The sequence below is a fragment of the Miniopterus natalensis genome, chromosome 2 (genome assembly GCF_054644295.1).
Source record: "Miniopterus natalensis isolate mMinNat1 chromosome 2, mMinNat1.hap1, whole genome shotgun sequence".
NCBI classification, from domain to species: Eukaryota; Metazoa; Chordata; class Mammalia; order Chiroptera; family Miniopteridae; genus Miniopterus; species Miniopterus natalensis.
In genome coordinates, this window is record NC_142082.1 from 92,488,396 (window position 1) to 92,511,149 (window position 22,754).

Sequence of the window (22,754 nt, forward strand, 5' to 3'; positions counted from 1 at the left end):
TAGAAGTGGAGAGGCATGGATGGATTCAAGATACATTTGCTGTAGAGAGCAGGGGAGAGAGTAGTACCAAGATTTTCACTGAAAATTTCAGCTTTGAGCTACTGGGTGGAATGGATAGAGGTACCATTTATCAGGATGGGGAAAAAACAAGATTGAAAGGGAAGAGACTGGGAGTTCAGAATTGCACATAGTAGTTTCTGAGATTCCTATGAGCAGTCTAAGCGAATAAATAAATTTGGGAAGCATCAGCAAATAAATGGTATTTAAAAGCAAAAGAATCAATGAGACTATCTAGTAAAAGTGTATTGAGTGAGAAGAGGAAAGAGGAGAAGTGAAGCAAAGAGACAAGAACAGAAGAGAGGAAAGAGTAAGTGCTGAGAAAATCCAACACAGACATCAGAAAGAGAAGGAGCATCTGGAAAAGGGACGTGGGCACAATGATCAAAGAAAAATGAGAAAACCAAGAGAGTTGATGTCCCTGAGGTTGAAAGAGAAAATTATTTCAAAAACGTGAGTTCAATTAATTGACCAAGTGTTTCTGAGATGTTAAGCAATATGGAGGCCATTGATAATCTTCACAAGGTCTTTTTTAAATAAAGAAATGGAGGTGGAGACTACATTGGAGTGGATTAATGAATAATTGAGAGAAAGTGGAGACAACTTGTGGAGGGAAGCAGAGGAATGGGGTAAAAAATAACTGTCTCTCACTTGGGCCTTCTGGCAAGATCAGCTACAAAGTTATTCCATCTCTCCTCCCAGGTTTTCATGGCAGCCTTTTTCTCAATATCCAGCAGGGTACTATACCTGCAGAAGAAAAGGTACCCAGATCAGCCCCAGGGAAGGGGTTGGGGAGCAGGACAGGAAGTATGAGGGATTCTCAGATACTTGCAGAACACTTTTCTCCCAAGTCCAAGAGCAATAATGAAACAGACAATGTGGAGAAAATTCACAGGAACGTTCTAGGCATCTGCCCCAAACCTCTAATGGAGATAAATACAAGTCGTGGGATGGAAGAGGGAGTGGGGATCTGAGAAGTACCCAGGTTACTCACTTGATAGAGTTCATGGCCAGCTGTTTGAGTGTCCTCAGGTCGGCTGTCATCCCACCAATGCCCATGAAGGCCTCATAGAAATCATAGGACAAGCCTTTGGCACCAAAGACAGCTGGGTCATCAGAGCTGATCACCATGGGGTACCCAGTAGCCATCAGAACAGCTGCAGGGTGGTTTCTCAAGTCAGACACCAGTTTCAGAACCTGCCCAAAAGGAGGCAAAATTTGATCCATGAAAAGAGTCATCACAAGGCAGGACTTAACCCCATCCCTATTATGAACATTGGGATGACTTCTGGGCAAAGTCCTAACACAAGGAACAAAGCCAATACTCATGCTCTTCCTAATTTTCTCCAAGTTTCATCCCTACCACATGCATTTGGTCTCTCTCCGTCCTGCTCAGGGCAGCATTTCTGAACAAAGCAAGACAGGCAGGTTCACAAAGAACCCCAACCAACCATGGAAGCAGCAGCACCTATGGCCCAAGCCACTTCACTGGCCTCCCCCAATGTCCCTTTAGCTTTGTCCACAGCTTTGCCCCAAATTCCACACCACTGGGGACCCTCACTGTTGCCTCATTATTATGAATGGTTTAGGCAAAGGGCCATTCCTAAATAGCTTGACTAAATGGGAGTGAGAAGGAGTGGAGGAACATAGAAAACAAGTGAGTTAAGGAGAGGAAAATTATATAGGAAAAAGTTTGGGAATCAGAGCAGAGATTGAAGTTAGGGGAAAAGATCATATTGGATGGGTCCCATGGATCATGCATACTTGATTGGAGATGGGACAGACTTCTATAGGAATGTCTTTCTTCCATGAATCAGTCCAGACTGCTAGGTGTTTGGTCAATGCAAATCCATGGCCAATCCTGGTAGAGTTCAGTATTAGGGCATCCAGAAGGTTTCCATCTATGGAAGTGCCCTGCCAGTCTGGGGATAAAAGGATAGTCTTCAACAGAATGGACTTGACCCACAGGTCATCCTCAGATAAAGGCTCCAGACCCCCCAAGGAAGAAAAGGAAGATAAATGAACATTAACACAAATACATATACACATTTCCTTTATAACACTGTTCAAGAGAGTTATGGCATGCCTTTTTTATGTATGTGTGTATATATGTATATATGTAACAGATGAAGTTGAAACTTACATGGGCTTTATAAATTGAACAAGGATACTCGGTTAGTTACATATCAAAAATAGGTTTCAAATTTTGGCCTATCTGACCCCATAGTCCATATTCTTCCTTTCTACTTTTTTGTTTCCTGAGCTATTTTCTGGGACTTTTATGTTATAATCTTTACAACAATGTGTTGCGGACTTTATCAATATAATTATTTGTATGTACTTACTTTAATTTATATTTTTTAACAGTACTCTTGGGACAATATCGATTGCAAAATTGCAATGGCCAGCACAAACAAAGCAGTGGCAGATGCTATTGGCTGCCTACTTACTAGCCATCCCCGCTGTACCTTCCTTGCTGGCAGCCCACTTAGAGGGTGAAAATGATAGGTCCAGACTCTCCTAGCTTCTCTTGCAGCTAGGATAGTCCTAATGCTGGCCTGAGAGGTTACTGGTGAGGAGCTCCTTAGGCTTCCTCCCTAATAAAAAAAAATTTTTTTTCAAGGTGCCCTGAAAGAAACATCTCATGTTTTGTTACATACTGAATGTAACTTCAGTATCCTGTAATTAAGTAAAATGAAATCCGGGACTGAATGAGGAGAGCAGAGGTTGCTTATAATGTGAGATAATAGATAACCTTATTGTAAACCTTATTGGGTGTGTGTATTCCATTGCTGGCAGCCAAAAGCATCCTAGCTGATCCACATAAAAATATGAAAATTGCACATTTCTGTAAGGAATAAAACAAACAAAAAATCCCATTACTGATCAGGCCATGTGTTTTTAGGTAGATTTTTACTGGTTTCCTATCTAATAACTTCCTTTTGAAGATTTCTTATTTTTTTTAAAAAGACATTAATCTTGAATATTAAGTACCTAAGTCCTAGCAAAATCTTCTCCTAGGATCATGCATCTTAGAATTTGGTTGGCTCCTCTGTCACAGTGTTTCATACTGTTGAAATGACTTCACATAGGTATGAGTTTCCCAACTAGACCACAAGCTTGTCAAGGTTAACAACTCCTGTCCTCTTACCCACAAATAATTCTTTAAATCTCTTAGGATAACTTTGATCTAAATTGACTTGCAATGTCAAGAAAAAAGAGAAAACGCACCCAGACCCTTCCTCTGAGAGATGTGATAAAACAGTTTTAAGCCTGGTTGTGAAATTCAAACTCCCCACTGCTTTCTCCTTATCTTTTTGGTCCTCTGAGGGTGGCAGGTGCCGAGGGTACCAAGGATGCCTGGAAAGAGGGGTGGGGTGTGGATCAGCAGCAGTCTTTTCTCCTGGTCTAGGTCCCTAAAATCTTTGTTTTGATCTGATATTTCAGCCATGATATGGAACACCTTTTGGTTAGCATTTACACATTTTAAGAACTGGAATATGGCAGGGACTGAGAGAAGACCAAACTCTTGGATTGAGCTTTAGGAGAAAAAGATATGCTGGCTAATGGCATTTCAGAAACAATAGCAGTCAGACCCGTTGGGCAATATGGGGTCCCTCTTCAGCACTGATTAGTGTGGACAGAGCTTCCTAGATGCCAGGGCAGGCCTGGTTCTAGTCCCTTTTGGTCACTTACAGTGTGTAAGTTTGGAAAGGTAAGTTAGCCTTTCAGGCATAATTCACCCATTACAAAATGGAGATCATCATAAAGGCTCAAATTCAGACTCCACTACTTACCCTTCAACCAGTTATACTGTTTGGAGCCTTGAGCTCTTTATCTATAAAATAAGGATAAAAACACCTCCTAGCAGGACTGGGGTGAGAATCTGATATAATATATGTAAAGTGCCTGATACTGTTATTAGCACTGTTATTCCTTCTCCAGGGATTTAATCCTGCTGTCAGGATAAAATGAGATAATGCACATGAAATAGACAAGTGCCAGAAAACAACTATCAACTATAATATACTGCGCCAATATCCCATCAGTACTCTTGAGTGACAACCAGGAGCCCTCCCATCCATCACCTCCTCTGTCCCTAATAATCTCCACATGGCTCACCTGTCTCTCCAGCATGAAAAAAGTAAGGCAATTTAAAGCCTTGCAAGGCTGGAATCATCAAAGCCTCTTTATAGTAGTACAAGGAGTAGCCAGTGTCCTCACGCCCCACCTGCAAGACAGAGAGGAGGGGACATGGAATCTGCCTGTTTTGTCCATGCCTCGTTTTGCTGATGGTGCTCCCTACAGCCTGTGAGCACACTTCCTTGTACCCTGCCATGACTGCTTGAGGCCTTAGTCACCCAGACTTTTAAGAATGACCAGTAGCAAGCCCTGGCCAGGTAGCTCAGTTGGTTAGAGCATGATCCCGATACGCCAAGGTAGCAGGTTCAATCCTTAGTCAGGGCACATACAAGAATCAACCACTGAATGCATAAATAAGTGGAACAACAAATTGATGTTTCCCTTTCTCTCTCTTTCTTTCCCTTCCTCTCTCTCTAAAATCAATTAAAGAAGAAAGAGGACGAGGGGGAGGAGGACCAGTAGCAGAATTAGGAAAGAAAAGGCAGTGCATTCTTGCCGCAAAATAATTTATCCTCAGTCTGAAGTTGTGCCTTGTAGCCTCCCAACCCTTCCCATCTTGTTTTTTTCAGACCACGTTTAGCCCTGAGCTCCTTAGAGGGAAGAAACAGCAACAAAAAGAGAGCAAGAGAGAGAACAAGAGAGTGAGAGACTGAGAATGAAAGAAACAGAAAGAAAGCGAGGGAGCAAGAGAGGGAGATCCCTGGACCAGGACCGTGCTCAGCCACTCATCCCTGGTGCAGCTCGGCCACTCATCCCTGGTGGGTCCCTGGATGGGTCAGTTTCCTGGCAGAGTCCCTCTGTGACTCAGCTACTCAGCCATAACTAATGGGAAGAGCAACTACCCCAAAATCATGCTTTTCAGCTAAGCCACACAGGTCCTGGGGCTTTGTAGCTGTGTTCTGGTAGTAAGGGTATCTTAGGTAAAAAGGCTATCTCCTTCAGAATGCCAATTTTAATTTGTGAGGGGGCACAATTACACATTTTTATAATAAAACAAATATGGCTATTCAATGTAATAGAATGGAGTATAGGATCCCTTGAAAAACAACTACCTATCCCTCCATGTGACCCCAGTTTCCCATGAGGGCTTGTCCATTACAGTCCTTGTACAGATTCTTTCAGAAGCTCTGTACTAGAAGCTCTCCTGCTCAGCCCCTTTGTCAGTGCTGCACACAGAGGTAAAAGCTGAGATGGGAGGGACTTCTCCTTTTCTGGAGAGCAGAGCCTTTGAGCCACCCCCAAGGATCCCAGGAAGACACTGTGGGTCCGAAAAACCAGTTCCTTGAAATCTACTTCCTGGGGCTCTGGCTGGTCTGAAAGCAAGCACTTCGGCAAAGACTCCGATAAAATTTACAGATTTTGTAAGAGAGCGTCAGAATGCCTTTTAGCCAGTTAGTCCAAATTAATTTAGGTTCCTTGATGAGATTAACAAGTCATCAGAGGGGAAGTGTGGCCTGGCTGTTAGCACATGGCTATGGCTTTGATTTGGTGAGGGGTAAGGGGTGGTGACACCACCTATGGATACACAGCTTTAAACAGTGTTGCCTCTCTGTTTGTAGGCACTATACTAAGCAGTTTGAAGAGCAGAGGACAGTGAGCAGAGTAGGCTAGGAACAACGGCAGAAGGATAGGGGAATACGGCCAAGCCCATCCATAATTATTGCCCCAACTCCCTGAATCCCTTCTTTATTCTGGAACTTCTCTTTTTATCCGGCTGGCCTTTTCTGCTCTCCCTTCTCTGGTGACTGTCATCCCCTGCAGGCCCCTAGAGAGGGTCAATGCTGAACCCTGAGCAGGCCTGCAGTTGGGGTCCTGAGCCTCTCCAGAGGGTGCTGCCCAGCCCTTCACAAAGAGCTGTCTTGCTGTGCAGAGACAGTTACCAGGTCAAACCCTGCCACCGTCCTGGGGAACTTGGTTCGAAGCATCATGGCTGTTTGGACAGATTTCGTAATGAGGGACACATTTTTGAATCTGTGAGAGACAGACAGAGAAACATGAGAGACAGCATGACTTGGCGCTGAGGGAGCTGTGTGCCCCAGCAGCTTCCTCAGTGCCTGTGGCTGGTCTTGTCTTGTCCAGTCCAAGGTATGTGGTAATAACTATTACCCAACCCCTCAGTGCCATTGCCCCCATGACCCACCCCAGCTTGGCTATTGTGATCCATTTAAGTGGCTATAGCTGAGAGAGATTTCTCCCAAATCCATCCCTGTCAAGAACTCTGGAAAATTGTCCCATTCTTCATTTCAGTCTGGTTGTAAAGACGAACTAGAGGGATTTCAGCAAGAGGCTTTTGCACTCACACACAAGTGCTCAGGCCTGCCCATGACACTGGCATCAAGGTGTCTCTGGCCCCTAGTCTCCCTTCTCACCCCTCTTTCTCCTCCTCTCTCCCTTCCCAGCCAAAGGACTCTGCCCACATCCCACTCTCCCAACTCTTGCAGTGTCAGCTTTGTTCTCTCTCACCTGTGATCCGAATAAATGATTTTGATGCCAATAAACCCAGGATGCTGTTTTGCAAACATACAAGCCACTTCTCTGTAGGTCTTCACTGCCCACTCTTGGTTATGGATCATCCCATTAAGTTCATATACCTTGAGGAGGAAGCATGGTCCCAACAGACACCAGAGATGAGTAGAGAAAACTTCATTCCCATCACCAATACTCTCTAAAACCAGGTCAAACTGCAATTTATTTGCTCAATGCCTTTGACAGCCTCTGACATTCATCAGAAGTCCTAGATCCATCTGGGATGATGCTGTTTGATGCCACAAGGCTGGGACATCTGCCTATCTTGTTGATTGCTGGGACCCCACTCCTAGAGCAGTCCCTGGCATATGGTAGGTGCTCAGTAAGTATTTATGTAATGAATGAAGGTCAGCTAGGGCAAGGACAGAAGGCAGAAAGAATGGTCCAAGGACCCACTTCATCTTCCCTCTCCCACACTAGGTGGAGCACCCCCCAGGGGGCCATAGCCACTAGGTACATCAAGGGTGACACAGTTAAAAGATTCAGGAATAGGCAGTAGGCAAAACAAAGAAAAAAGATGCAGTAGGGAAAGGAGAAGTGTAATGTGGAAGAAGTATAAAGGAGTCTCATCTAAAGTGCCCACTTGGCAGGTTGAGCCACACCAAACTGCTGTAAGAGGCACTGGAGTGGGGCTGGGGCTCATCTGTGCAGCTCCCTCGGCAGCCCCAGTCCCTGGGCTAGGTCTCACCCCCCTCAAAGTGGTAGTTTGAGTTGGCAGTTCTAGGTCAGGACAAGATGTGGAAGTTTCTACAGAGATTGTAAGGTGAGGGAAGGTGGGAAGAAATGATACACAGAAGTCCCATTTATTCCCATGGACATTAATTAAGTAACTAAAGTATGTTAGGAATTGGGCTAGGCATTGGGACAGATAAACAAATGCTAATAAGACCCGATGCCTGGCCTCAAGGAGTTTTCAGTTTACTGAAGAGACAGACTCTCCCCTTTTTTCTAATACAAAGCAGGAAGAATTAAGTGTTAGAGGTACAGGGGATCTCAGAGGAAGAAGGGGTTTCTTTAACTGGATAGGATCAGAGAAGCTTTCCTGGGGGAAATGGCATTGGAGTGAATCCTTGATAAGTGAGTAGGAGTTATTAAACAGGAAAGGGGAGGCTGCTCTGCAAGCAAACCAGTTAATCCCAGGTGGTCTGTGGCTAAAGGTTGCTAATCCTAGGAAACAGTAGCCCTACACAGAGCCAGAGCTAATGGGGGATCAGGGAGAAGAGGCAGAGATAGGCAGAATGGGAGCCAAGAGTTACCCCATCACCCTAAATGAGAAAAAATCCTTTCTCCTCACTGGAGTCAACTCTTGTTTCCTTGGCATCACAGGAGCTGGGTGTTCTCTTCTCATTCCACACAAGTCACTTACCTCACACCATTCTCCCTAGCCCAGGGGGCCTCCCAGTTCCCTCCTGGCTGCACCACTGAAGGTGCTGCCCTTTGTCCCTGGCCAGCCTCCCCAAGCCCACAGAATAGCCATGGTACTCTTTTGTTCTAGAGGGTTCAGCTTTGCAGATTGGGTTGGGGGAAGTTGGGTGAGCAGGCGACTGTTTCCATCCCCTTCTTTTGGCACCATTGACCTTGCTCTTTGGTTTCCTCTGCAGCTGTCCCAGTGAAACCTCGCATTCCACACACTCCTATCCAAGGCCATTTCAGCCCACTGGGCTCACTGTTCCTTGATTGCTTGCCTCAGGGGGAACGTGCTTAGGCTTACTGACTATTAAGGCTGTCAGGACTTTCCAGAGGGAGAACCTTAGGTACTGTTAACCCAGTATCTAGTATTACCCGTTATTCTTATGGTTTACTGAACAGGATCAGTATGATCCCAGTATGATCACATGCCATCCCCAAATATGCCACTGTTACAAAAGGATTATTTTGAGCTGAAGGCAATTAAGAAGCAGCAAGCCCAGAGAGAGCTCTTTGCCCTTTTCTTATCTGTCTAAAAGTAGGACATAAATTTCTGTTTGTGGAGGTGTCCCCTGCCCCTCTTCCATACCAGGAGAACAACCCTTACGACTGAGACAGAAAGTGGGCACCTAGGTGGATCTGCACAAACCTTGCTAAAATAAACTTTATCTTCTATTATTACCTTCCCCCATATATTTACCTTCCCACAATTTACTGCTCCTAGAAGTCGAAACCCCTTTTCCTTTGTCTTGTCACTTCTTTATGATTTATCTTCATTTGTTAAAATAGTTATGTAAGTACCTGGTCTACCCACATCTTGGGGTCTTCACCTCTTTTCCATGAGGGCCTCCATGCACATAAAAACTAATATCAAATAAAATTTGTAGAGCCCTGGCCAGTGTGGCTCTGTTGGTTGGAGCATGGTCCCGTGCACTGAAGGGTCGTGGGTTCTATTCCTGGTCAGGGCACATACCCAGGTTGTGGGTTCGATCCCGGTCCGGTCATGGTACGTACAGAAGGCAACCGATTGATGTTTCTCTCTCACATCGATGCTTCTCTCTCTCTCTCTAAAATCAATTAAGAAAATAACCTCAGATGAGGATTAAAAAAAAATTTGTATGTCTTTTCTCCTGTTGATGTGGCTTTTATCAATTTAATTTTCAGGCCCCAACAACACAACCAAAGAAGATAAAGGGAAAGTTTCTTTCTTTCTCTCCTACTTAATCAAGGATTTTTTAAAAGAGAGCTTTCCTGTCACTGATCAAGGCTTCAACAGACGTCCAGGCACTCTGTTAGAATCTTCAAATCTTTGATGTTGCAAAAACCTATATGCTGTGTCCCAGATGTTTCCAAAGTGTAGTTTGGGAACCCCTGTGGGTTTCCCTAGACTTTTTCAGGTAGTCTACAAAGTCAAAACTCTCTTCATAAAAATGTTAAGATATTATTTGTCTTTTTCACTCTCAATCTCTTATGAGAATGAGAGAATTTTCCAGAGCTTAATCATGTGTGACAATATTGCTGTGACAAATAATGGGTTGTATAGTCTTGTGCTTTGAAAATTTCTCAGCTGTATTTTCTAATTTAGAATATATTATACAGGATAAAGTAGACATAATCCACATAAACAAAAGCTCTTTGGGATACTCACAATTTTTTAATGTAAAAGTTTGAGAACCATTGAATTAACTGAACCTAGAATTGTTAAAGTCATATTGGCATTACCACCTGATCTGCAGCAGGGAAGAACAGAATTCTGCCCCTTGCCTTGACTGCTGTCATTACAGAGTCACCTGCCAAGACACCCCAACTGGAAGATCTTCCCATCTCCCCTTCTCTAGCATCAGAGTGGGAACTCCATAAATAAGCATTAACTTAAGAAGAGTGCTGTCCACTTGGAATTTTAAAAGTACTAAGCCCCTGGCAGTATGTTTTAGAGAATAGATAGTGGATAGATGTTGGATAAGTGGCAGGTGGAGCAGTGCTAACTGAACAGAAGGGAAACAAAAGAAAGAACCTTTTTTTAAAAACTCAACAAATGACCGTTCTACCTAAAAGAAGATTCCTGGCAAATTAATCAAGTATGCAGAGATATACAAATGATGCAACTGATACCATTGGTTATTAATTAACAGAAAAGGAGCAAAGAGAAGGCCAAATATTATGGGCATGACATTTGTGAGGCTTTGCCAGGAAGCTGCAGTTTAGACACATGCCCAATAAAGTCTGGGTGACATAGGGAAGGTACTTTGTCAGTCACACCGGGGAACAGGTCATTGGCCAGAGTAGGAGTGCCTATTGCAATCGAGAGAAGATTTGAGATACTTAATTTCCTAAACAAAGGAGTTCACTGTTCTTGGCTTGCTCTCTTGTAAGCTTGACTCTTGGTTTATGCGGCTCTCACTCTTGCATTTGTCCACATGGCCAATAGCCATGTGGACCCCACACAATAAACTGATGGACTACAACTGGACTAATGCTGTGCTGGACCCAATTACACCATGGAAACGAAACCTTGGACTCTGGTTTTGCTTCTAGCTCTACTGAATCCCCAGCTGCATATCTTCTAGGACTGGTTTAAGGGAAATGGGACTTTACAAACCCAGAAATGTACTTCCACACAAATAAAAATCACTCATCCTCCCGTGAGTCTCAGAAAATTCTTTTCCTTGAGATATCATAAGGAGCCTACTCCTACTAGCAACGCAGAAAGACTATCCACTAGTGTTATCACATTTCTCCAATAACACAAGAGGCCTTCATTATGTCAGTAGTTTCAAGCCATCAATTCTGTCATTCCAGTACTTAATGCCGGAGAAGCCAGGGTTCCAATCCCAATGCTACTTCCCATAGCACTGAGAGCCACAGAGACGGGATCTGGCTCCTGGGGCTGCAGATGCTGCATCCAGAGTGTTTCCCGGTCTCCTGGTGCCCTGTGCTCTTGGGCCTCTGGCTTCTGGCAAAGAAACTGCAGGCTTCCATTAATTAAACTGAATGATCAAAAGTTTCCCACTTCAACCAGCAGGAGACCCTTTCCAGGCAGGACACCTGCATCTTCTCCCAGCCTCCCAGCTTGTGTGGTTAGAACACTGCTCTACTGTGAAGCCAGGTGTTGCAGGAAACTTGTCAGCTGTTTTGGGAGTTCTGGTCAGCCTTCTGGTTCAGGCTCCCAGTGGAGAAACAATCTGTTCCAAATCAATCATGCAAGGATCAAATGAGTTAATATTTGTAAAGAACTTAGAAATAATCATAATTATTAATGATAATAATATTATTACCAATCTATCACCAGATATGGAAAAACAACTCAAAATGTGCAGTTGTCCTAGGAAGATAAGTTAATATCTAAGAATTTAACCATCTGTAAGTACAGGTAAGTGGTATCAGTGATCCATCTAAGACTAAATGATACGAAAGCTGTTCCATCTTTGTAAGAAGCCCTCTTGAATTAAAAACACAGTGGACTCAATTTAGATTATCTCAGTTTGTAACTATAGTTTAATTGAGGGCCTGTAAATTTGTTGAGAAATTAACCAAACTTCATACTACTTTCATAAACCAATATAAGATTACAAAGTTGTATTATCTATCATATCATGGAATTATAGAATTCTGAAGCTGGAGGGAACTGAAGGGGAATTTGGGAGGAGAGAATTGCTCAAAGTTACACAGTTTCCATAAGACCAGAAACTAGGACTCAGAATTTCTAATTCTCAACACAAATAGCTTTCACTACTAGAAAAATATTCCTTTAACAAGTATTAATTGAGCTTCTACTATGTGCCAGGCATATGCCAAGAGCTTTATATCATATCTCATTTAATATTCAAAACTACACTATTAGGTAATTTCATTTTATAGATGAGAATTTTGAGACTTAAAAGGGTTAAGAAACTCAGTTCTACTGCATAATTGGAGCTGGAGGTCTGATGAATTTCAGAATCTTGCTGACCCTGAGTGTCTCTGGTCATTAGAGTGGCCCCTGCCCTCTCTTTATACTCTAGTGTCAGGGGGTCTCAAAGTCTCAGCCCTGGCTGCACATTAGAATTAGTCAGGAAATCTCTTGGCTAGAGCCTGTTTTTTTAATTCCCCCAGGCGATTCTAATGTACAGCTAAGGTTAAGACCTACCATTTTCATTGATTTGACAGGTAAACCGCACAATTATAGCATGGTAAAATAAATGCTATTGTCAGTATTCTTTCAGAGCAATACCAAAAACATAAAACAGTGGTCACTTCAGCAAAAAGTCAGGTGGAATTTTTAATGAAGGGTCTGCTAAGAATCCAGGAAAACCCAAGGAGGTGGGAGGTGAGGAAGCAGAGCTTGTTTCTCAAGTGACGGCAGCCAGTAACGTCTGGAACGACCATCAACAGCTGTCTTTGCCACAGACCTGTCTCTCCCTAAGACCCCTATCAGTAAGTGCCAGCAGGGCCATCTCCAGTAGATTCTCTTGTTGGGTTACAAGAGCTCCACTCTGAAAACTGGCCAGGACCCATTCTGGGCCTCAGATTTTGGCTGTGGGGGAAGGGACTTGAGTCCAGGAGATAAAACCAGAGAAGCAACTGTTGCTAAAGGCAAGTAGCCTTTGTTATCGAGCATTAGTAACACAATAGGAGGCTGAGCAGCCAGGATAGTCCATCAACATCATTCCAGGCCCTGAATTAGCCCCACAAGCAGGAGGGGGAGACAGTGCGGTTCAGCAAAAGAATTCCAGAGCAGACGGTTTTTAGTTGTTAATGTGTTGATGGCTCCCCCTACTCTGGCTAATGGGGGGCATTAAGGCACAGAGTACTGCAAGAAGCCTTTGTTCCAGGGTCAGGCCAGAACAAATGGTCAAGCCCCATCCCCCTCATCCTCTATCAGAATCCCCAAACCCAGGAGCCCTCCACCTTCTATGAAGGCTGGCTGGAGGATGGTGGGAGTGGGCAGAGTGGGGAGGGGGAAGAGCTGGGCAGGGTCCCCAGGGTAAATGCCCTGGAGCCCAAGCCTCCCACTTGGTGGGGTCAGCCACAGAAAAGGGGAGGGCTGAACAGGAAACCAGACTCTGGCCTTTCTCAGTCCCTCTAATCCAATTTCCCAGAAACTTCTCCTAAATATTTCCCCCTCCCCCAGGCTCAAGATGAAAGTCAACAGCCTTCAAAACAACCCAGACCCAAACCCTCCCTTTGCTGCCCTTCACCTCCTAAAGAGCTCGAGGCTCCTCCAGGGTTGAGGTACCTTGCCTCCCCACACTGAGAAAGCTGCAGGAAGTGACTCCCCTAGCAGGGCCAGCTCCACCTGGTTGAAGCAGCAGCTCAGAACATCCTAGGCAGCTCTAGTTTCCTCTGTAGAAGGACTAGAATCAAGCTGGATGCTCCCTCGGAGAGCTCCTTTTGAGAGGAGTGTGGCTGCCACAGTGCTCAGACTCCATCTGGTCACTCCTTACCATCAATATGACCTTGGTCAAGTTCTTTGACCTTTCCCAGCCTCAGTTTCTATATCTGTAAAATGTGGGGTTGTTGTGAGGCTCAAATGAGATGATGTAGACAAAGTGCTTTGAAAGGTCTAGTGTGTGGCCTGGGTGAGACAATCTGCATCAGAATCACCTGAGGAGGGGGGAGGGGCTAGTTAACTTTGCAGTTTCCTGGTCCTACCCTAGAGCACAGAATTAGAATCCTGGGGGGTCGGGGTCCAAATTATTCGTATGTACACCCAAGTTTGAGGACCACCATTGACAAGCACGGTAATCACTATTGGTGTTCTTGAAGACACCAGGCAATGTCAGATCTGGCTGCTAGTCTGAAATACCTCACAATGTAGCTGGGAAACCAGGGCTCATATATCATGACACAAACAACACAAGGCAACAAATGCAGGTGCTGGAAGTAACATTATAGAGACAAAGGGGAAGATGGTGAAGGGGCCTAAGCCACAAGCTAATGAGGCGGGACTTAAGTCAAAGCCTGAAAGGAGGTTAGGCTTAGAGGGGTTGGATCCTATGCTTAGAGACAGAAGCATTTTTCAGACCAAAACATGGGAATAAGTTGTCCTGGGAAGTGCAGTTTCTAACACCCTACATAGGCCAGGTCCAGTGTCAGCTCATCTCCTTCAGAAATTCTTCTCTTAACATGAGGCAGGAACCGCAGCCATTTTAGGAAGATTCCCCATCTCAGGTCTCAGATTCCCTGCCTGAATGTACATGAAACCTTATCTGACCTCTGTAACCCCACCCACTATTTTCGCGCCAAAAGCAGGCCCGACCTCCGACCCTATAAAGCTGACCCAAGCCCTTTGTTCGGGGCCCAGAATTTGGAGACTGCCTCCTCTGGGACCGCATGCACTAATAAAGGTCTCCTTTCACCTCCTCCGGTGTACGGCCTGAGTCTTTTCCGCTACATTTTTGTTCCCTGACCGGGAAACGTCTCACGCGTGCAGGCGCTTTGCCACCGGTGAGGGACCCGCGGGGGGTCTGCGGAGCTCAGAGGCGGGAGGGAAGCGCGTGCCCCGGTCTTTTTGGGTCCCGGCCCGTCCGGAGCCCCAAGGACGGCCACTCGCAGAGTCCACCCACCCAGGCTGCTGGGGGAGGACGAACGGATCTGGACATGGGATGAGATCTCTTCGGAACCGGTGAGTGCCCTGGGGACCAGGAGCCCAAGACCAGGCCCACCCTCCGGGTGGAAGGAGAGACTGATCATCTCTCTTGGCCCTTTGGCCACAGGCAGGGACATCCTATCAGGCAGGGATGTCTAAACTCGGTTGACTGGAGCGTGAATGTAGAGAGTGAATGTCTGTGTGGCTCTACGGGCGCTCGCCCAAGGAGTCTGAGTGGGCCCCAACCTGCGGTTCCGTGGTGACCTCATACGGCTCAGGGCAGCGTCAGGCTCTGGGGGACCCCGTCCCTCCCTGCGAGTCTGTTCCGGGTCAGGGGTTTATACTGACCTGCCAAAGCTAAGAGGCACCTAAGTCCCCGAGAGGGGAGCGGCCAGGTGGGCGACCTGAATCCCCCTCCCTTGTTTGTCTGCGCCGACGTGGGAAGAAGGGCTATGGGGGAGCCCCTCATCGACGGTATTAGGTTGTATGCTTAGGAACTTTGACCGGTTCAGGGGACATGACCCCTCGATGACCCCGAATCAGCTCGACACTTTCTCAGTTGAGTGGCCATCATTCAGGGCAGGCTGGCCCCCTGAGGGAACTCCTAATCTGGGGATCGTCCGGGCAGTACACCTAGTAGTTACAGGGAAGCCAGGACATCCCGACCAGTACACAGACATAGACAGGTGGCAGGAACTAGCCCGGGAGCTACCGAGCTGGCTTCAACAGTGCCAGAAACAGACACCCCGAACCGTCAGGGTCGCCGGGGCCAAGAAGAAGGCTTCCCGAGTACTAGTGGCCCGCCCTAGGGAAGGCCAGCACCCGCCAATCTACAGGAGTGACCCAGACGAAGAGCCGCCATTTAGCACGTCCCCGCCTTACGCCCCGGAACCGAACGCTCCGGAACCAAAGGCCCCGGAGCTAGAAACCCCCCCACCGTCAGTTTCACCACGGTGTCAGGCGGAAGCAGCCCCAGCCTCACCAATAGCAACCAGACGCCGTCCCAAGCAGGCCCTACAGCTACCCTTAAGGGAGACCCAAGGGCCCCCGCAAGTCGGGCCCGATGGGACTGAGCTACCAGGGCGTACGATAGTCTACTTTGAAAAACCGCAGGCCTTAATGGACCTTATGGAGTCAATTATGCAGACTCACTGGCCCACGTGGTACGACTGCCGGCAGCTACTCCTCACCCTATTCACTACAGAGGAGCGCCGGCGCATACTCCGGGGGCCCTCCAATACCTAGAATCCACGGCACCAGTGGGGACACTAGACCCGGCGCAGTGGGCCAGAACGGCTGCGCCTGAAGTCCGGCCAGAATGGGACCACCACACCGAAGAGGGCAGGGCGGCGCTACAGAGGTATCGAGAAGCCCTCCTCCATGACGTCCAAGCAGGAGCCAGAAGGCCCACCAATATGTCTAAAGTCGCCAATGTGACCCAACGACCAGATGAATGCCCGGGAGATTTCTACAAGTGACTGCGTGAGACATACCAAATTTATACGCCATTTGACCCCGAGGGGCTACTGGAAAAGGGAGTGCCCCAACACGAAGAGGCAGATCCAGGGCGCTCCTCAGCCTGAGACTCCCACCCCAACTGTCCTCAGCCTGGTGGGCATAGACTCAGACTAGGACAGGCCGGGCTCCCTGAATCTTGGCCCCCACAAGCCCATGGTCAAGTTAACTGTGGGGGGCCAAACTCTCCCTTTCATGGTAGATACAGGAGCTGAGCACTCTGTGGTAACCACTGCCATAGCCCCTCCGTCGGGGCGTGAGATCTCCATTATAGGGGCAACTGGACTATCAAGTGGCCCAAAGAGGTTCTGCCAAGCCCGAACAGTAGAATTAGGGGGCCATCAAGTAAGACATGAATTCCTGTACCTCCCAGAGTGCCCAGCCCCACTCTTGGGACAGGACCTGCTGGCCAAACTAGGGGCCCAGATCTCCTTTCAGCCATTGGGGGAAGCCCACTTACAGGTCGGGTTACCGTCTGATGGCAGTCCTCATTCCCAGGGGAGAGGAAGGAGTACCGCCTCTACGAGAAACTAGAAAGAAACACTAGAGGCAAAACCCCTACCAGCCGGGTGGTTGGCGCAGAGGGCAGAACTGTGGGCATTAATCAGGGCCCTAGAGTTGTTGGAAGGGAAGAAGGTCAACATATACACAGATTCCCGGTATGCCTCCGCCACTGTACATATCCATGGCACCATCTACCGGGAGAGAGGACTACTTACCGCTGAGGGGAAGGACATTAAAAATAGGGCTGAAATACTTGGGCCGCTAGAGGCAGTGTGGGCTCCGGCCAAGGTGGCAGTAATCCATTGCCGAGGGCACCAGAGAGAAGGAGCAGAAATAGCAAAAGGAAACTGGCGGGCAGATTGAGCGGCTAAGGAAGCAGCCCAGGGTGCAAGTGCCCCAGCCAGCGCTCCAGCTCTAGAAGGAGCCGTGTTAGATCTCAGCCCTATGCAATCGGACTGTACTTCTGAGGAACAAAAGTGGGCGATCCAGACGGGGTGTACTCAGACTACGACTGGCATCTGGGAACTGCCGGATGGGCGGCTGTATGTGCCCCAGACCCAGGCGAGCAATCTAGTGAGGCAATGCCACACCCTGACTCATCTAGGGAAAACGTCCCTGGAGGCCTTGCTAAAGAAATATTACTACTTCCCCAACCTGGCCAGCATATGCGCTACAACTGTGGCCCGGTGTACAACCTACACGCGGAACAACGCTGCTCCATGCCCACAAAGGACCTTCGGCATTCAACACGGGACAGCAGCCCTTTGAGGACCTGCAGGTCGACTTCACGGAAACAAGTACCTGTTAGTCCTTATCTGCACCTTTTCGGGGTGGGTAGAGGCTTTCCCCACCCGGACTGAGAAAAGCCAAGAGGTAGTAAAAGCCCTTTTAAGAGAATTAATTCCCCGTTTTGGACTGCCGACCTCCACCGGCAGTCATCCAGGAGCTAGTAAGCAACTAAGAATAACCTGGAGGTTACACCCGGCGTACAGACCTCATAGCTCAGGGAAGGTGGAGAGGATGAATCGAACTCTGAAGGAGACACTAGCAGAATTCCATCAAGAGACTATCCTGCCATGGCCTGATTTACTCCCCTTAGCTTTGTTCAGGGTTTGAAATGCTCCTAACTCCACGGGCTACACACCCTTCGAGCTCGTGTATGGGCGACCACCAGCAATATTGCCCATCCCGAGGGGAGAACTACGAGTAATTGGGGAAGCCAATCAGACTAGGCATCTCCAGAAACTGGGGAAGACACTAGAACAGGTACACAAGGCCGGACTAGGCCCAGACCCAGTCCCTAGAGGGGGGCCAGCGCACCCTTTTAGGCCAGGAGATTACGTGTGGGTTAAGGACTGGAGGAAGGAGCCACTCCAGCTGGCTTGGACCGGACCCCACTTAGTCATATTAACAACCCCTACTGCCCTTAAGATTGCAGGAGCAGCGCCCTGGGTCCATCACACCGGAGTCAAGAGGGCAGCCGATCCTGAGGTCAAAGGAGAACCTGAGGACTGGCCCCAGCCATGGCTACCCTCCTTGAAGCTAAGGAAAGTACCATACCACGAATGGATCATTGTCCAGAATGGTACCTCGCAGCTGCCGGGCTCCTCGCCACAATCTTCGGAGTAGGACTGGTGGCAACAGCACCTCAGGACTGGAACCTGTGGGGGCGGGTAGCCCCTGGGGGACTATACCTCAATTTTTCTTATTTGTGTGGATATATAGTTTGCTTCCTATAAGTGCCCCTGCCATTATCACAGTTCCCCGGTGCCAGTGCAGCACCCCAAGAGAATAAGACTCTCGGGTATAGTATCGTATGTAGTTGAAGGAAGCCCCTTTTCCTATAGTACTGACATGCCACCAGGCTGTGTAAAACCAAACAAGGCTCAGTGTACCTGGAATAATAAGGTCTACTGCACAGGGGTTATGCAGGGAACTAGGGGCTACCAGGCTCAGAAGTGCCAAGGATATGGACCACCTGAGCGGCAGGTATGTTGGGACCTAATACGGCCATTAAGTAACATGAATCATGAGGAATTAAAAGGAAGCATACAGAGAGGCAGAGAGGAGGCTAGGAACTGGAATTGGGGCCTAGACGCTCAGGCCTGGGTCCCGTGGCTCGTTCCGTTAATCGGGCCCATTCTTATCATCCTAATAGGAATATCTATCAGGGCTTATGTAATTAGAACGGGCATCCAGACCCTAGAAACCACTGTTACCAGAAGGGCGACCGCCAAGATTCTAGCCCTTCAGCAGGTCCATTATCGTAGACTCCGGGAAACTGAAGACCCGGAGGATAGGGACATAGATCATGATGCAATAATTGCTGCAGCAACAATAGCATCAGAGGGGGGAAATGAGGCGGGAACCGCCACCATTTTAGGAAGATTCCTCATTTCAGGTATCAGATTACCCGCCTGAATGTACATGAAACCTTATCTGACCTCTGGAACCCCGCCCACTATTTTCGCGCCAAAAGCAGGCCCGACCTCTGACCCTATAAAGCTGACCCAAGCCCTTTTTCGGGGCCCAGAATTTGGAGACTGCCTCCTCTGGGACCGCATGCGTTAATAAAGGTCTCCTTTCGCCTCCTCCGGTGTACGGCCTGAGTCTTTTCCACTACAAACAGATGGTGGACTAGATACTCTCTTTTCTCTTAAAAGGATTATTTGTGCCCAGATCTTATTTACTCTGCTCACAAAACTCAACAAAAGCTCTACTAAAGCCCAAAGGTAAGCCCCACTCCCACTTCCCAAGAACTCAAATATAGAAATACAAGTCGGTTCTCAGAGTTAACCTATCAAACACACATCAGATCCTCACCAGCTGGCCTCCTAACCTCAAGAAGGGTATTAACATATCTAAGGGGAAAGGTGGGTCAGTTCAGGATGCAAAGAAAGGAAGAATTGAGCTCTGGCCGGTTTGGCTCAGTGGTTTGAGCATCAGCCCATGGACTGAAGGGTCCTGGGAGAAAAAAGCAATGGAAAAAACATTCTTTGGTGAGGATTAAAAAAGAAAGAAAAGGGAGAGTTGAGACTTGAGGAAGCTTGGTTTCAGAAGAAGAGAAAGTCTTGACCCACAAACTGGAATTGCTGGTTCTTGGGGCAGGTATATCTTTCCTTAGAGGGTCATTGAACCCTTTAAATCAAACTGGGGGTAGTAAAGTCAGTTTAGGAATCCCAATCAGAATTAAATTTTTTTTAAAAAGTGTATTGTTGCCAGAACAGTTTTTATAGGTGTACATGTGAAAACACTGTCTACAATAGTCAGTTTATTCTAGTACTTTTTTTTTTCTCCCGGGGAAAGGGTGATAGCTTTCATCAGATTTTCCAAAGCCTAAGAACTGTGTTATGGACTCCATTAGATGTTCAGAGCTCAGTGACGGCTTATTAGGGCTCTGGCTCACTGACACCGTTCTGGCTTCAGGAAAAGTTAAAATTTGCCTTCAAGGAGAGAATTTCCCCAATCAGGAAGCACAAGTGTGTTTGGTTTGATTGACAGTTTTTCTGAAAAAACATAATGAAAAATGGGGGGGAAAAATCTTATTTATACATTTGTCTTTATGAATTGGTCAATGTGTTTCAGTTCTCTGGGGCCCTATTACTTTTGGGTGTATAAACAACAAAATTTCTGAGCCTATAAAGTCCACAGGGTAGGGTAACAAAACCATCCTATGGGTCTTGCCACAAACTTGAAGGTCAGTCACCAGGGTGTTGGCATACTCAAATATTTGAATAAATGAGCAGACTAGTTTGGATATAATGTAGAGGAGAACTCTACCCAAAGGTCACTTTCCTAAGTGACCCTACCAAATGGAAAATTTAGAAATCTTGCCCACTCCTACAAACCCCAAATCCTCACCCCCCCCCCAAAAAAGTCCTCAATAAAGTTCTCAATAGACTGACCAAAAGAACCCTCTAGCAGCACTTTCTCACCTAGGGTTGCTCCCCAACAGATGCTGCTCTCCAATGTGGACACCTGAGCTTCTACCAGCTCAAGTCTGTAAATCTGAGGTCCATCCATCTCATAGTACTAGAAACCGCTATCACCCTTTGATTCTGGCCCAAATGCTGGGCCCTAAAGTCAAGTTATTTTAAAATATACAGGGTGTTCAAAAAAAAAGTATACACACTTTGAAAGTCATTTCCAAAATTTAAAAGAATCTACAGAAATGAATAATTTTTTTGTCAATGCCTGCTTTCAAACTGATGACCATTTTGGTTCAGGCACTGTTGATAACTCAAAGCAATGGAATCACAAACATCAAGAATCATTTCGTTCAGTATTTGTGTGCCTTTAATTTTTTACTGTTGCCTGGTTTTGTATCGTAAATTTTGTCTTGTGGGTCCAGTGGAGCCCAGAGGTGTATATTGTTAATACTGGTGAAAATTTAGAAAATAATAAACTAAAATGTAAAAAATAGAGAAGCTACTGGGAGATAACAGAAGCAGAGAAAAGATTCTGAAAGAAGGGCCAGCACAAAATTAAGGGAGAGAATAGGAATAGGATAACAGTTGAAAATGAGAAAACAAATATACAATAAAGAGAGGAAGAGAAACTAACAATCAGACAGGAAGACAGAAGGGGGCAAAATGAAAGAATGAAAGGAAAGTAGAAAAAGAAAGAAGAAAAAGAAGAAAAAATTATGCCAATGGATTGAGAGGAGAGAGGGAGATAAAGCCCAGGCAGGCAGGGAGTCTGGTAAGAGATTTGGGGGAAACTATAGAGGGAAGCAGTAAACTTGGTTATAACGATAAAGTCCCAGTCGTTAAGCAGGGATATCAAGAAAGTCTTGATAGTAGAAGCAAGGATAAAACAAAACAAAGCAAATAACTGAAACAAAACCAAAAACAAGCTAAGTAAGACAAAATTCTTTTGTAAAAAAAAAAAAATTGGTTAAAAAAATGTTTAAAAAAAAAAAGATTTTTATAAAGTTTAAAGAAAAAAATTTTCTCCCCTTTCTCTTCTTCCGGACTCTGTGATGGTTCCTCAGTGCTCCCCACTCACACTTCATCCACTCAGGTATGTTTCTCTGTTTTTTTCAAGCTGGTTACATAGGATTTTAGGAGGAAATCAAGTCCGTGGCTGGAGCGGGGGCGCTGCTGCTTCTCACAGGGCCGCCATCTTCAAAAATCCTGTATCGTAAATTTTATCCTTTATGTATCCCCATAAAAAAATGTCTAGTGCCCAGCTGGCATGGCTCGGTGGTTGAGCATCAACCTATGATCCAGGAGATGGAGGTTCAATTCCTGGTCAGGGCACATGCCCAGGTTGGGGGCTCGATCCCCAGCAGGGGGTGTGGAGGAGACAGCGGATCAATGACTCTCTCATCATTGATCTTTCTATCTCTCCCTCTTCCTTCCTCCCTCTGAAATCAATAAAAACATATATTTTTTTAAAAAAGTCTAGTGGCACTTTAGAATAAATTTTCTTTGTTCAAAGCTTAGTCTGGCTTCACCCATTATTTCACATCAGTTAAACCTGAAAAGGCCCTGGCCAGTGTTGCTCAGTGGTTGTAGCGTTGGCCTGTGTACCAAAGGGTCATGGGTTCAATTCCCAGTCAAGGGCACATACAGAGATTGCTCCTCACCACCACCCCTGGTCAGGGTGAGTGCGGGAGGCAACCAGTCTGTGTGTATCTCTCACTTTGATGTTTCTCTCTTTCTCTCCCCTCCCTCCCTTCCTTCTATTCTTTCGAAAAGGCAATGGAAAAAATATCCTCAAGTGAGGATTAACAACAACAAAAAAAACTGAAGAGTGAAAAGTGAATTATCAGCTGTTAAAGTGTGGGATATTTTTTGGGGATACCCTATATATTTTTGGATAGTGTCTCCTTCTTTTGGATTCTTCCTAATCCTTTCCATTTTATTATCCCCAAACCTCCTTCTTTAAAATCAAACCAACATAGTCATCTTTAACTTAGAGTGTTCTGAGGACCCATTTTCTCAGCTTACTTTAGGATAGACCTCTTCTGCACCCCAACTCCTGCTATTTTCCTTGAGACAGGATAGTAAGAAGCAAGGAAAATTCCTTA

At 46.3% G+C, this 22,754-nt stretch overlaps 1 protein-coding gene across 1 annotated transcript in view; it reads right to left on the minus strand.

Annotated features, from left to right (window-relative positions):
- Window positions 1-704: 704 nt before the first annotated feature.
- ADA2 (adenosine deaminase 2) overlaps window positions 705-22,754 on the minus strand; it is a 29,847-nt gene continuing 7,797 nt past the window's right edge. Inside the window, exons 4-9 of the mRNA XM_016213781.2 lie at window positions 6,664-6,791; window positions 6,081-6,171; window positions 4,180-4,288; window positions 1,822-1,979; window positions 1,052-1,254; window positions 705-804 (exon numbers count right to left, since the gene is read on the minus strand). Coding sequence (XP_016069267.1) covers window positions 705-804; window positions 1,052-1,254; window positions 1,822-1,979; window positions 4,180-4,288; window positions 6,081-6,171; window positions 6,664-6,791 — 789 coding nt within the window. The remainder of the gene's footprint in view (window positions 805-1,051; window positions 1,255-1,821; window positions 1,980-4,179; window positions 4,289-6,080; window positions 6,172-6,663; window positions 6,792-22,754) is intronic.